The sequence below is a fragment of the Stomoxys calcitrans genome, chromosome 3 (assembly GCF_963082655.1).
Source record: "Stomoxys calcitrans chromosome 3, idStoCalc2.1, whole genome shotgun sequence".
Taxonomy (NCBI): Eukaryota; Metazoa; Arthropoda; class Insecta; order Diptera; family Muscidae; genus Stomoxys; species Stomoxys calcitrans.
Window position 1 is genome coordinate 151,423,882 of NC_081554.1, and position 15,871 is coordinate 151,439,752.

Sequence of the window (15,871 nt, forward strand, 5' to 3'; positions counted from 1 at the left end):
AGTTACAAACAGAATGACGAAATTAGTATACCCCAATCCTATGGTGGAGGGTATACAATCCTATGGTGGAGGGTATACAAAATCAAACATACGCAACTTACGAAATTTTAAAATAATGGTTATTTTATGACCAGAACTCGTACACCCAGGGCATGAAATGTGGTTAAACCTCTAAATATTCCCAATGGCTTACTTGCAGGTGTATATGGCAAGTGTTGCCTTTCTAACCCTTTCCAAAATGTTTGATTTGAAGTTGAATTTTCTGTTCAACATAAAACCCATGTTTTTGCGCTTTTTCAGTTAATGGAACATTCTAAAGTACCAACGAGACAGGTGTCACTGTGGGTGACTTGCATCTCTTGCTGAATCCATCTTAGATGGATTTACTCCTAGACCAGAATATATATGATTAAGACCATCTTTAGTCAATATTTCATGAAGCCTCAAATGCAATGCAGAGTTTAGTACACCCCATACCTATAGCGGCTGCCATTAAAAGTAAAATAATCACATATCCATTTTCCTAACTGTAAAAGTTGTTGTTATCTTTAATTTTCTTTAACACTCTTTTCTTATATGACAGTTAAATAAATTAATTCAATCAACACTTCCTTGCTTAAACATTTGAAGTGGAACTCATAGCCTTACTTCAGCAACTGCTCTTATGTAGCAACCCCATAAGGTAGCAACGAACAAGCTTTGAGTAATTATTGTGACAGACTAACGATTTCAAGATATGCTACAAAAGAAATCATTAAAGACTGGTTCAGATGGTGAAATAGGAAAAGAAATGTAAGACACCGTAAATATAATTTGCTATTATGAAGTTAAGGTTGAATGTTTAGAATGTGGTAGATAGAAGAAATGTTCTGCGAAGACTTAACAAAAGGCTTCAGGCACCAACATGGGGTTATTAACAAGCAAGTGTTAACACTAAGAAAAAGCAAACAAACTTGCTAATAAAAAGTGAAAGAAGTTGTGGAAGCTAGTTAACGATATGAATTAAGAAGAATGCTACTAAAAACAACAGAAAAAAATGGCCAGAGTGGTTTGCTATAGTCACCACCTGCAGTTAGTTTAATACAAACTTGCTGATGTAGAGAAAAATAATTATATATGAACAAAACTTTTTTCAAAAAGTTATATTAAAATTTGTTTGTGATGCCCTATCTTAAATATCTTCACAAAATATGTGTATGTAAGCGATAGCACATTTTGCTGAACAGAACCTTTTTATTGAATTGATAGAAAATAGTCTGTAAACTGATTCACTAATAATGTCAATATTACCAACCGTCATAAGCAAAGTAACACTTTTTCTAATTTTATCGTAATGTTACTTAAACAAGTTTAGAGTTCATAGATGGTGGGTGAATACATGATGAGCTTAAACATTATCATTAGTTCACCCGGACATGAGCATTCAAATTTATCGTCTATCTCATAGATATTGGCACTTCAGATGATAAAATCCTCCACAAGATTTAATGACACTTTAAGCATTTTCCAATTCCCATGATATTGAAATCGACATCTCCTAAGCCAATTGATAACATTCATCAAATCAAATACAAAAGACTTAAAAACATTAACTTTGCATATCATTGTTGTTAAGATCTTTAATCTGATATAATAGAATCTTAAACAAAACGATCAATTAAACATGAGACAATATTTCCTTTAGTCCATTGAGCTAAACAATAGATTTAAGATATAAGAAAAAAAGACACTAGACAATGACTAAAACTAGGTGACATCTTTGGCTTGACCCACATCGATTTTACTTTTGCCTGGTTTGTTTATTATTTTAAATTGAAACTTTCACTGAGAAGGCCAAATGTTCATTTTAAATAAATGATTGTCTCAGAAATTCTATTGTCATTGCTAAAAATGAAAGGTAGAATTTTTATTAAAAATTAAGAACTTAGCTTTCAAAGATTTTATTTAGCACATTCTATTAAAGAGGATACGAAATGGGGATACCAAAGCATTTCTTTCCATTGGATTTATTTAAAGCTAAAAGTACTATTACGAGTAAGAAAAGGCAGTAATACAAGATACCAAGAAAGTTGGGCGTTATATCTAATTTTGAACCAATTTTGATGGATTTTAGCGGAGTTTTTCAGATGGGTTATTTAATAATCTGCTTGAAATTTCCAGCAAATCATTTCAAAGTTGTAATGACTACGACTCTTAAATCATATGAAAATTATAGGACTAACATATATTATATGGGAGCTCTATATGAAACTGAACCTAATTCGACCCAAATCTGTAAACTTAGTTGAAGTCATAGAAAAAGATATTGTGCAAAATTCTGAGAAGATCGCATAACAAAAGCGCTTACAATGACACTTGATATAAAAATGGGTTGATATATATAAGTGGACTCAAATTATATTTTTGTATTGTCTTCCGTTTCCCCAAAATTGAAATGATGGATTCATTCTCTACTTTAAATTTCCTATATTGTGCTGCCTTCTCTTTTCCCCAAAATTTTGGCCTGAAAATTCGGATATTAGATATTCTAAAATGATCCGATTAAGGGTTTAGGGACTTTGGCGACAGTTCTGCTCCATCCGACCAATGACCTGGAATTGGGATGTTAGATACCTACTGAACACTTAAATACATTTCTTTCTTTAAACCCCTCATCAAATGGCGGGGGAAAAACCATTTTGTTATTCCATTTGTATTTCATCAAAATATTGATATGAGACCCATCAAAGTATATATATTTTTGATCATCTTGATATTCTGAGTCGATTTAGTCCTATCATGTCGGTCCATCAATTAAAAATCACGCCACAATCTCTAACAAACAAAAGCCCTCAAAGTTCAGCCGGGCTGAACTTTGGATACCCATTACCACGGATATATAGGTATTTTATTTACATTTTGTTTAAATCCTTTGGGACCCGAATCCGAAGATAGTCCACTGGCTCTACAGGAGCGTGATTACGCTTACTTACTTACGTACTGAGGCGTAAGTAAGTATTGATCTAATCAAGTGGAGAAAAATGGCAATATAAGGACCATACAACGGGTTCAGAGAACAAGTCATGGTATAGGCGGAGCGATGAGGAACACGCCCCATAGTGCCCTAGTAGACTATTCTAGATATCCGACCCATTGACATGCAGACTAAGTGTGAGGCAGCCAATGAGGCTATGAGACATAAGGCGATGGGAGAATGAATTGAGGTTGGGATCAGGCGACGATTGGAAACCTGGAAGGAATAGAAGAGGTTTCCGATCGGATACCTGATATTAAACGTCGAGTGTGAACATCTTTACGGACAGTAAAATTAATATAAGGCAATAACAACCAGGAAGGTAAGATCACAAACAGTCTTGAAGGGTAAGAAGGAGATTAACACCTTCTCTTAGGATGGCACGATTGGCATCGTTTGAGGGCCGGGCCATAACAGAGGAAGGGGAAATGAAAGGCAGACGATTAGCGGTGAAGGCCAGATAATTGTCGTCAATAAACGTGGTTAACCCGAAGTCTTTCGGGTCGACGCAGTCCGATTTAAGGGCGTCGGCGACGAATGCGCATGTAACACTGTGGAACAGTGAAACAGTCGGTGGGACGGGCTGCATGAACTAACACCCCAAGAAATAACCCCCCCAAATCAAAATGAAATAACGCCACAAAAATTGGGATTTGTTTAGTTGTGTAATAACACTCCAAATTTGAAAATGAAAAACAGTTCTCAAAAATATGAAAGAATGCCCTAAAAAAGGTAAAATAATGTCCCACAGATATTTTTTAAACTTAAACAAAATTATTCATGGGACAAGTAAAAAGGCGTTAAGTTCGTTAAGTTCCGAACTTCGGATACCCACCACCTCGGGTATATATGTAAACCACCGTTCATCAAAATCCGTTGAAAATTGCATACCTTATGTCCCATAGCAGTTATATCGAAATATAATCCTATTGGGACCAATCTTATATATTTAAAAATCAATTTGTGTTTGTTTGTAGGTTTATTTGTTTGTTTGTAAGTTTGTGTGTTCTTTATAGACTCAGAAACGGCTGAACCGATTTTCTTGAAATTTTCACAGATGTTGCATAATGATCCTGTGGTGAAAATTGGGTACTACATTTTTTGATATCTGAAGGGGGGGGCGGACCCTACCCCTTGCCCTAATATTCAGAAACGCCAGATCTCGGAGATGGTAGCGATTTAAGCGAAATTTTGTGTGCTCTCATATAGTACCCTAAAAATAAAAATTTGGTATCCAAATTTCGGATGGGGTACCTAGGGGGGCCGCCCCACCCTTAAACCTACCAAACATATATTTAGACCAATCACGACAATACGGGACTCTAATGAAAGGTATTTTGGATAAGAAAGCGTATCTGATATCCAATTGTCGAACCAAGTGCTAAGGGGACATATTTACCGACCATGGCAATATGGGACTCAAATGAAAGGTATTTACGAGTAGAATACGAATCTGATATCCAAATGAGGGACCACGTTTCTTGGGGTCCACCACTTCCCCAAAACACCCCCCAAACAGGACTTATTTACTGACCATGGGAATATGGGGCTTAAATAAAAGGTATTTGAGTGTAGAATTAGAATCTGATATTCAACTATGAGACCAAGTGTTTGGGGGACCGCCTCTCCCCAAAAACCTCCCCCAAAGGGACACATTTACGACCATAACTACATGGGGCTCAAATGAAAGGTCTTTGGGACTAAAGCACAAATCTGATATCAATATTCGGGAAAAGTGTCTATGGGGCCAGCCCACCCCCACAACACCCACCCAACCCCCAAAACACCCCTACAACACCACCCAACCCCCAAAACACCCCTAAATCGGGCATATTTACCGATCATGGCAATATGGAACTGAAATGAAAGGAATTACGAGTAGAATACGAATCTGGTATCCGAATCTGATATCAATATTTGGAAAAAGTGTCTATGGGGCCAACCCACCCCCACAACACCACCCAAATAGTAAGTACTTTCTGACTTTTGCAATATGAGGCTCAAATAAGAGGATTTTTAGTGTGGATATTTTCAAGGCCAACTTACTGAGTGGCCGTCCATCCCCCAAAACACCCCCCAAGCCGTTCACGTTTGCCGACTATGGAAATATGGAGCTCAAATTAAAGGTATTTGGGAGTAGACCACGTATCTGATATCAATATTAGGGACCAACTGTCTAGGGGACGTCCCACCACCATAACAACCCCCAAATAGGACGAATTTGCTCACCAAGACAATTTGGGTCGTAAAGAGAGTGGAACTAAATATTTATAGTTTTTAGGGCCAATACCCCAAACCGGACATATTTGCTGACTTTTGCAATAAGAAGTTTAAATGAGATTTGAAAACGAATTTGATATCCAATTTCGAGGCCAATGGCAATGTGGGGTTCAAATAAATGATATATAGATATATGAGAATAGAGCACGTTGCTGATATATTTTCCGGGCTTAGTGCTTGGACGACCACCCTAATCCCCAAAACATCCCTAAATCGGCCATATATTCCGAACATGTCAATGTGGAGCTTAAATGAAAGGTATTAGGGGGTAGAGCAAGAATTGATACCCACTTTCGGGACCAATTTTCTGGGGGTCAACCCCTTTCCCAAAATACCACACAAGCAGCAATTTTTTAGTGACCATTGCAAAATGGGGCTCAAATAAAGGTATTTGGGAGTAGAATACGAATTTGATATCCAAATGAAGGACCATGGATTTAGGGAATCACCCCTTCCCCAAAACAACCTGCAAAGTGTAAAAAATTTCCAATATGTGGTATTTAAGATTAGAAAACGAATATGATAACCTTTTTTGAGCCATGTGTTTGGAGGACGCCTCATCGTGTAAACTCCTCTAAACCAATGGCTATATGGGGTTTAAATAAATGGTTTTTGAAAGAAGAGCACGATGCTGATATTTTTTTGACGGCCAAGTGCCTGGGGGACCACCTCACCCCCGAAAACACCCCTAAATCAAATATCAGGAGAGTAGCGGGCTGAAATAAAGTATTTTAAGAATGGAGTACACCTTACATCCAAACTTAAATTCGTAGACCAATAAAGATCATATGGGATTCGGACAAAGGCACTTATATTGTTAAATTGTTAGTCAAGCGATATACTATTTTCGTAGCATGGTATTTCACAAAAAGCTCTTTAATTGTCGAAAATAAATATTCCAAGGAAACTTTTGTTCCATATAAAGTAAAAGAAGGCGCAGCGGAGCGGGCCCGGGTCAGCTAGTTCATGTATAAGTAAACATTTTCGGAAGGAAAAGAGACTTTGCATGTGTCCTGTAATAATGACGAAAGTCATTGATTTCCATCTTGTTTTTACTTGGATCTCCCGATTCTGCCTCCTGTTGTCCCGATTTGAATCCCGCCATCTGCTGGCAAGTTTCACAACAGTTGGGTTCCCCCCAACCGGTACATATTCGAACAGCACCAAAAATCTCGATCTTTGTGCTCTTCTTTCGCATAACATTTTCTGCACAGTCATTGACTATGTTCAAAACATAATTGAAGCTAACTCAAACAAAGATCGCTAGACTAGTTCTGATGTTTGGTGATCAACTTTTGCTAACAGTTATCGGACATGGTTGCTTGGCCAAGTGGCCGGTTTCTTAGCCTTAATTTCTTCGCTTGAACTTGCACTCATTTCAAATCACTCGAGTCGAGTATGGACATTTGAAAAGCATTTTAAGTGGGCCGTAGCTGCGTAAACATTACCACTGCTCTGGCTCTACACCCAGCAAGCTGGTGATTAGTAGTGGTGGTGGTCAAGTAATTACAATTAATGTTACCTGGCTAAGGCTGGCTAGGTTTTCAACGCTTCGGGAAAACATGAGTTTCTTTTGATACTCAAGTGTGACGACTATGTCCGCCGGTATGGCAATCTGTTGGCGTTTCAATTCCGACAAATTTAAATCATTCGGAACTGTAGAACATGAACGTGCTGATTATTATGGAGATCATTAAAAATTCACCAAGAAATGATGATGGAATATGACGAGGGGAGCCAAGGGGGACCAAATCGCATGTATACTCGTACATGTCATGTATGTTTCGACTAAAAAAAAAAATGTTTGTTTTGTGTTCAGAATTCAGTGCTGTAAAACAAACGCAATGACTTAACGAGCATCTGGTTCTTAAGAGTTAACCATAAGGGGAGGCTTATGAGTCTGAGAGTTTTATTCTGTCTTTCTTTTGTTTTTTTGTTGGCTGACATTTGTTGTTTGAAATTATAATTTATTGCCGCTTTGTTGCTTTGTGATTTTTGGGTTGGTTTTTTCCGTTTTTTTTTGTGTTGATAATTTGTTTGTAATTATTTGAGACTTTTTTTTTATTTACCAAAATGACACTTGTAAGTATGTTACTGTTTTGACATATATGACGTTCATAATTGAGAAGGAATTGTTTCACAAAAAATATATAAATCATATCAAGGGCCTATTATAAAACTGGCGGACATGGCCTTACGCTGTGAGGATGTCGAGGAGGAAGAGACTAAATAATATCTGCAGTGTGTTTGACCCGCATTGGCAGTCAGAAGGAGTGCCACCTTAGGTTCTCATTTCTTCGAAAACTTGTCTGATTTAGCGGATATGAGCATTCGCAAGTTATTAGGCTACTTAAATCGATCTGGACGGTTCAACGGTAGGAACTAGAAGGCATCTTCCTTCACCTGATCCTGTGGTATCAAAATGAACGAAATCGTCTGAGTGAGTCTAATGTCAGACTGCCACTTAAACCTAACCGTTATTTAAACTAATAAGTAACCTTAAAAATTCAAAGTCTGGAATTCCGTGCTAGCCTCGTCCTCTCACCATCCGTATCACCTCATAGGATTTTCGTCGCCCACGGAATGAGTCGCCTTGAAAGGCTTCGGATTAACCATTTTCATTGACGGCAGTCCCTTAGCCTTCACTGCCAAATCGTCTGCTCTTTCATTGCCCCTTACTCCTCTATGGCCCGGCACCCAAACAATGCGGACAGTGTCATCCTCAGGAAAGGCTTTAAATTCCTTCTTCATTCCAAGTTTATTCGCCCTGGTTGTTATTGTCTTGATGGCCTGTTTACTGTTCGTAAAGAAGTTCACTTTGCCGATCTCGCGTTAATACCACACCACATCACGCTATTCGCGATCGCCCGGATCTCCGCCTGCCGGACCGTATTATGGTCAGGCTGTCCAAAACAATCCCTGGTTTCTGGCAGTCGAAACAAATCCCTGGGCTCTCAATGTAGACCCCCAGGCCGACACTGTCCTCTAGCTTTGACCCGCCTGTGTAGCTAAAACGTCCAGAAGGTCATAACAGAGTTCCGTCAATCCAAGACTGTGCCGCTGCCAACAGTGCCACGCCGCTCGACCACAAGGGTCATCTCAGGTATCCGTTCGGAAACTTCTTCCATTCCTTTCAGGTTTCCTATCGTTGCCTCGGTTATATCGCAAATGATGTGACCTGTTCCTATCCTCTATCCATTTCGCATAGCCTTAAGTCTCATAGCCACAGTGGCTGCCGGACATCGGCCGGATATCTAGAATAGTATCCTGTGCCCTAGTGGGAGTTATACTCATCGCTCTGCCTATGCCAAGACAACATGTTCTCTTAGCCACTTTTTCTTCACAGTAGTTCATCAAACTACAGATGCGTAAGTAAGTATTGGTCTAATCACGCTCCAGTAGAGCCAGTGGACTAACATCAGATTCAGGCATCATTTCGAGCCTGTGGCCCGTTTGCATAGCGCCCAACATTTGTAAGCCTTCTCGATATGCTTCAGAATGTGACACTTCCGGCTCAGTTTTCTGTCTACTAAGTGCGGATAAACACCACCGAAAATGTTTCTAATGATGTTCCTGCCAGGATTCGACCCCAGGTGTTCAGCATAATAGGCGGACATGTCAACCTCTGCCCTATGAACAAAAGAACATTGAAGCCGAACGTGACCTTATAATGAAAGATCTTCATGCGGTATACGGTAAGAAGAGACATCCTTAGGCATTTGTCCCACCAGCATAAATTCGATATTGTATAAATACTGGGCGTAATAAAAGGTTTGTTCTCGTTGAATCCCGCACAATCGCTCAAAAGGAGGCTAGTGTTGATTAGTGTGAATTTTTTTTTGAAAAAATCACTGTGCTTTAAAATGACTTTATACGATCGTCATAGGTGTCGAATCATGGATTTATGCGTATGAGCCCGAAACAAAACAGCTATCGATCGTGTGGGTTTTCGAAGTCGAGGCAAGTCCATCCTTTGGAAAAGATGGTGATTACTCTTCCGTCAGGCGACTGTTCCGCCTGAGCAAAGTACGACAGTAAATTCTGCGTGGTACACCACAATTTGGCAGCCTGAAGAAAAATTCGGCGCCTTTTTGACTGACCAAAAAGTCGAATTGGTGAACCATCAGCCGTACAGTCCTGACATGGAAACCAAAGACATAGATACCGATCTCCCGATTTAAGATCATTGGCCAACAAAAGACCATTTATCAACTCATTTTGCTGAAATTTGGTACAGTAAGTTGTATTAGACCTCTACACATCCTTATCGAATATGGTGAAGTTCGGGCCATATTTGGACATAGCAATCATATCTCCCGATTAAAAGCCCTGAACCCATGAAAGGCCTATATATTACCTGGTTTCATCGAAATTTAGAACAATGAATTGTGTTAGGCGCCGAGGCATCCGCGCCAAGTACACATTTCGATGAAGTTGCTATAGCTTTATTTACAGTGATTTTTTTTATCGAATTTTTAAGAAATTATGTTAATATATATACACACATCGGATTTGGTGGGTACCCGCAAATTGGTCCTGCTGAACTTATTGCCTTTTTATACCCACCACCAAAGGATGGGGTATATTCATTTTATCATTCCGTTTGCAACACATCGAAATATTCATTTCCGACCATGTCTTTCTTATATAAAAAACTAGCTGACTCGGGCCCGCTCCGCTGCGCCTTCTTTTACTTTATATGGAACAAAAGTTTCCTTGGAATATTTTTTTTCGACAATTAAAGAGCTTTTAGTGAAATACCATGCCAACTTGACTAACAGTTTAACAATATAAGTGCCTTTATCTGAATCCCATATGATCTTTATTGGTATACGAATTTAAGTTTGGATGTAAGGTGTACTCCATTCTTAAAATACTTCATTTCAGCCCGTCTACTCATGATTTCTGATTTAGTAGTGTTTTCGGGGGAGAGGTGGTCCCCCAGATACTTGGCCCTGAAAAAATATCAGCGTCGTGATCTTCTCCTAAATACCATTTATTTAAACCCCATATTGCCATTGGCTTAAGAAGAGTTTACAGGATGAGGCGTCCCCCAAACACATGGCCCCCAAATAGGTTATCAAATTCGTTTTCTAATCTCAAATACCTTTCATTTGAGCCACATATTGGCATGGCCGAAAAATTTTTTTCCCTTAGGGGGTGTTTTGGGAAAGGGGTGATGCCCTAAATACATGGTCCCACATTTGGATATCAAATTCGTATTCTACTCCCAAATACCTTTATTGCGATGGTCAGTAAAAAATTGCTCTTTGTGGGGTATTTTGGGAAAGGGGCTAGACCCCCAGAAAATTGGTCCCGAAAATGGGTATCAATTCTTGCCCTTGTATTGGGGGGTAACCTTTCAATTAAGCTCCACATTGACATGGTCGGTAAATATGCCCGATTAAGGGGTGTTTTGGGGATCGAGGAGGACCTCCAAAAATGTGGTCCGACATTTGGATATCAGATTCGTATTCTACTCGCAAATATTGTATTGTCGTGATTGGTCTAAATATATGTTTGGTAGGTTTTAGGGTGGGGCGGCCCCCCTAGGTACCCTATCCGAAATTTGGATAACAAATTTTTATTTTTAGGGTACTATATGAGAGCACACAAAATTTCGCTTAAATCGCACCACCCATACCCCTAAATCATAAGATAGGGGGTATACTAATTTCGTCATTCTGTTTGTAACTACTCGAAATATTCGTCTGAGACCCCATAAAGTATATATATTCTTGATCGTCGCAACATTTTATGTCGATCTAGCCATGTCCGTCCGTCCGTCTGTCCCTCCGTCTGTCCCTCCGTCTGTCCGTCCGTCTGTCTGTCGAAAGCACGCTAACTTTCGAAGGAGTAAATCTAGCCGCTTGAAATTTTGCACAAATACTTCTTATTAGTGTAGGTTGGTTGGTATTGTAAATGGGCCATATCGGTCCATGTTTTGATATAGCTGACATATAAACCGATCTTGGGTCTTGACTTCTTGAGCCTCTAGTGTGCGCAATTCTTATCCGATTGGAATGAAATTTTGCACGACGTGTTTTGCTATGATATCCAATAACTACGCCAAGTATGGTTTACATCGGTCCATAACCTGATATAGCTGCCATATAAACCGATCTTGGGTCTAGACTTCTTGAGCCTCTAGAGTGCGCAATTCTTATCCAATTGGGATGAAATTTTGCACGACGTGTTTTGCTATGATATCCAATAACTACGCCAAGTATGGTTTACATCGGTCCATAACCTGATATAGCTGCCATATAAACCGATCTTGGGTCTAGACTTCTTGAGCCTCTAGAGTGCCCAATTCTTATCCAATTGGAATGAAATTTTGCACGACGTGTTTTGTTATGATATTCAACAACTGTGCCAAGTATGGTCTGAATCGGTCCATAACCTGATATAGCTGCCATATAAACCGATCTGGGATCTTGACTTCTTGAGCCTCTAGGGTGCGCAATTCTTATCCAATTAGAATGCAATTTTGCACGACGTGTTTTGTTATGATATAAAACAACTGTGCCAGGTATGGTTCAAATCGGTTCATAACCTGATATAGCTGCCATATAAATCGATCTTGGGTCTTGACTTCGTGGGCCTCTAGAGAGCGCAATTCTTATCCGATTTGCCTGAAATTTTGTACGACGGAGCCTCTCATGACCATCAACATACGTGTTTATTATGGTCTGAATCGGTCCAAAGCCCGATACAGCTCCCATATAAATCGATCTCTCTATTTTACTTTTTATGAACCCCCAAGGGCGCAATTCTTTTTCGAATTGGCTGACATTTTATACAGGTCTCCAACATATAATTTAATTGTGGTCTAAACCGGATCATATCTTGATATCACTCTAATAGCAGAGCAAATCTTCTCTTATATCATTTTTTGCCTAAGAAGAGATGCCGGGAAAAGAACTGACTAATGCGCTCAATGGTGGAGGGTATATAAGATTCGGCCCGGCCGAACTTAGCACGCTTTTACTTGTTATATATGTAGATACACATATCGGAGTTGGTGGGTACCCAAAAATTGGTCTTGTTCCACCTATTGGATTTTTTTTTTATCATTTTTGTTTTTGTTTTATTTGACAATAAAGCTGGTCTCCCAAATCCTACACCAAATATTTTCTATATTTGTAATAAATCTACCCTTCCTTTTAGAGAGGCATTGTAGAAAGCGAGATGTATAACCAAATACGACTTGAATACAAATTCATTTGCCTTTCTTTTCTTCCACCCAATTCCATCATAATATTTGGTCAGTCTAAATAAAAATAAATTAATGTTATGATGTTTTTATTTTTACTTTCAGCTTTCCAAGTGATTTATCTTTATTTTGGAAAACTCTTGTCAGCTCATAAAGTGTGAAGAAAACCAGCCAACAAACACACCAAAAACTAATAATTAAATTAGAGCGTAAAAGCAAAACACTGGAGTTCATAGAAAGAACAGCCATAGCTACCAAATTTGAAAACAAAGCCAGACAGAAGTGAACAAAAACAAAGCCAAGAAAAGTGGCAAAGCAAAAGAAAGCTTATCGTCTGAATGATCATAAATTAAAATTAAAGCTAAATCAAAACACTAGAGTAGAGAAAACTCTTTTTTTTAACATAAAAGTAGAAGGAAACATTCACCTGCCACCCTCCTCCTCGTTTTAAGAAGAAGGAAGTTAATCTATTGCAAGATTATTTCATGTAAATTAAACTAGACTTCAATCACAATCCACACTGAGATAACCACGGGTATACGCCATGGAAATCATGACTTCAAACTCGTCATCAAATGCTCACAACTCACAGAAAGAGTTGCGTTTGCTTACACCTTTAGCGACGGCATCGTCATTGGATGCCAGCATTTCCACATCAGCGCTCACATCAGCAACACATGGTGCACGATCGCCTTTCCAGCGAGAGGTGCGTGAATGGCAACGCATTGATCCGGATACAGGTGCACTGTTAACAGGACGTCTAGAGGCAGACCGTTGGATAAATGGCCCTCTAAATAGTTATGGCAAAGTAAGTAAATGTGCAATTCCACCCCACCCCAGTCAACTCAACTCAAAGTAGGTCTCTTCCTCTGAAGGGTTGTTACTTTTCTGATTTACTTTATAATTGCATTTGACGTGAGCTCATAAAGTAGCCTTCCAATGTAATCGATTGTTGTAGCCTATTAAATTTCTTCTCAAACAGGTATCAGAATGAATTTGCCTTAACGCCTGTTTGTTACTTGGCCACCACTGAAATGATGTTTTGTAATGTAATATCTCAAATCAAGTATACATTCATTAACTGAGAACAAATTTGAAGATTACAATGTTATTGAAGGTAAACATACATATATAGTTGACGAACCTACATATAAAGATTGAAAATGTTTAATGGGTGGTCTGCTTTACTATAGACTTACAGCCTTATTCAGAAATACACATTAAGATTTGTGAAAAGGGCCGTTATAATACAGGGTTTTCCAATAAGAGTTGTTAAATAGTTATTCAAAGAATAATTTAATTTAATAATCTTGTTAATAAAAAATGAACATCAGCCAAATGGTCACAACGACCACTCTTGGAGGACCCCATCGGATAATTAAATTTACACTTCTTATTGGAAATCCCTATACAACCTTAATATATCTCTGGTTCCCCCTACATGGACCTTAAGGTTTATCTTGAAACTTTAATATAACAACATAATAAACAGAATTAAAAAAAAGTTAAAAGGCGTTAAGTTCAGCCGGGCTGAACTTTGGATACCCACCACCTCGGGTATATATATAAACCACCTTTCGTCAAAATCCATACCTTATGCCCCATAGCAGCTATATCGAAATATGGTCCGATTTGGACCAAATTCGACAAGAATATTGAGAGGTATAAAAGGTATAAGTCATTGTTTGATTCTATAGAACAAAATATTAGTCTCTTTGATAGCCATATCCAAATATAGACCGATCTGACATAGATGACAAAAAGCCTAGCATATGTCGCTGTGTCAAATTTCAGCGAAATCGGATTATAAATTAGCTTTTTATGGAGACAGCACATTAAATCGAGAGATCTAAGTGGCAGATATATCCAAATATGAACCGATTTCGACGAAATTAAAGAGGGCTGACGAAGGGCCTATCAAAACTCGCTGTCCCAAATTTCGGCGAAATCGAATATTAAATGCGGGCCCATAACCTTTAATCGAGAAATCGGTCTATATGGCAGCTATAACCAAATCTGGACCGATATAGGCCAAATTGGAAAAGGATGCCGACAGGCCTAACACAACTCACTGTCACAAATTTCGGCGACATCGGACAATAAATGCGTCTTTTATGGGCCCAAGACCTTAAATCGAGAGATCGGTCTATATGGCAGCTATATCCAAATCTGGACCGATATGGGCCAAATTGGAAAAGGATGTCTAAGGGCTTAACACAACTTCACGTTCCAAATTACGGCGACATCGGACAATAAATGCGCCTTTTATGGGCTCAAAACTTTAATTCGAGATATCGGTCAATATGGAAGCTATATCCAAATCTGAACCGATCTGTGCCAAATTGAAGAAGGATGTCGAAGGGACTAACACAACTCACTGTCTCATATTTTGCAAACTCGGACAAAAAATGCGTCTATATTAGCCCACGACCTTAAATCAAATGATCGGTCCATATGACAGCTATATCCAAATCTGGACCGATCTGTGCCATATTTCAGAAATAGGTCGAGGGGCCTAACACAATGCACTGTCACAAATTTCGGCGATATCGGATAATAAATGCGCCTTTTATGGGTCCAAAACCTTAAATCGCGAGATCGGTCGAAATGGAAGCTATATCCAAATCTGATCCGATCTGAGCCAATTTGAAGAAGGATGTCGACTGGCCTAACACAACTCACTTTTGTTAAAAACAGACAAAACAAGTAAAAGCGTGCTAAGTTCGGCCGGGCCGAATCTTATATACCCTCCACCACCATCGCATTTGTCGAGTTCTCTTCCCGGCATCTCTTCTTAGGCAAAACAGGATATAAGAAAAGATTTGCTCTGCTATTAGAGCGATATCAAGATATGGTCCGGTTTGGACCACAATTAAATTATATGTTGGAGACCTATGTAAAATGTCAGCCAATTCGAATAAGAATTGCGCTCTTTGTGAGCTCAAAAAGTAAAATAGAGAGATCGATTTATATGGGAGCTGTATCGGGCTTTGGTCCGATTCTGATCATAATAAACACGTATGTTGATGGTCATGAGAGAATCGGTCGTACAAAATTTCAGGCAAATCGGATAATAATTGAGACCTCTAGGGGCTCAAGAAGTCAAGATCCCAGATCGGTTTATATGGCAGCTATATCAGGTTATGAACCGACTTGTACTTTATTTGCCATAGTTGTTGACAGTAACAATAAAAAACGTCTTGCGAAATTTCAGCCAAATCGGATAGGAATTACGCCCTCTAGAAGCTCAAGAAGTCAAGTCCCCAGATCTGTTTATATGACAGCTATATCAGGTTATGAACCGATTTGAACCATATTTGGCACAGTTGTTGGATATCATAACAAAATACTACGTGCCAAAA

General features: G+C 38.9%; 1 protein-coding gene across 5 annotated transcripts in view; it reads left to right on the forward strand.

Annotated features, from left to right (window-relative positions):
• The window catches only part of LOC106092677 (serine-rich adhesin for platelets), a 250,128-nt gene that overhangs the window by 109,643 nt on the left and 124,614 nt on the right, over window positions 1-15,871 (forward strand). For all 5 annotated transcript variants that reach the window (XM_059364548.1, XM_059364550.1, XM_059364551.1 and 2 more), the window contains exon 3: window positions 12,615-13,317. In XM_059364548.1, coding sequence (XP_059220531.1) covers window positions 13,054-13,317 — 264 coding nt within the window. In that variant the 5' untranslated portion in view covers window positions 12,615-13,053. The remainder of the gene's footprint in view (window positions 1-12,614; window positions 13,318-15,871) is intronic.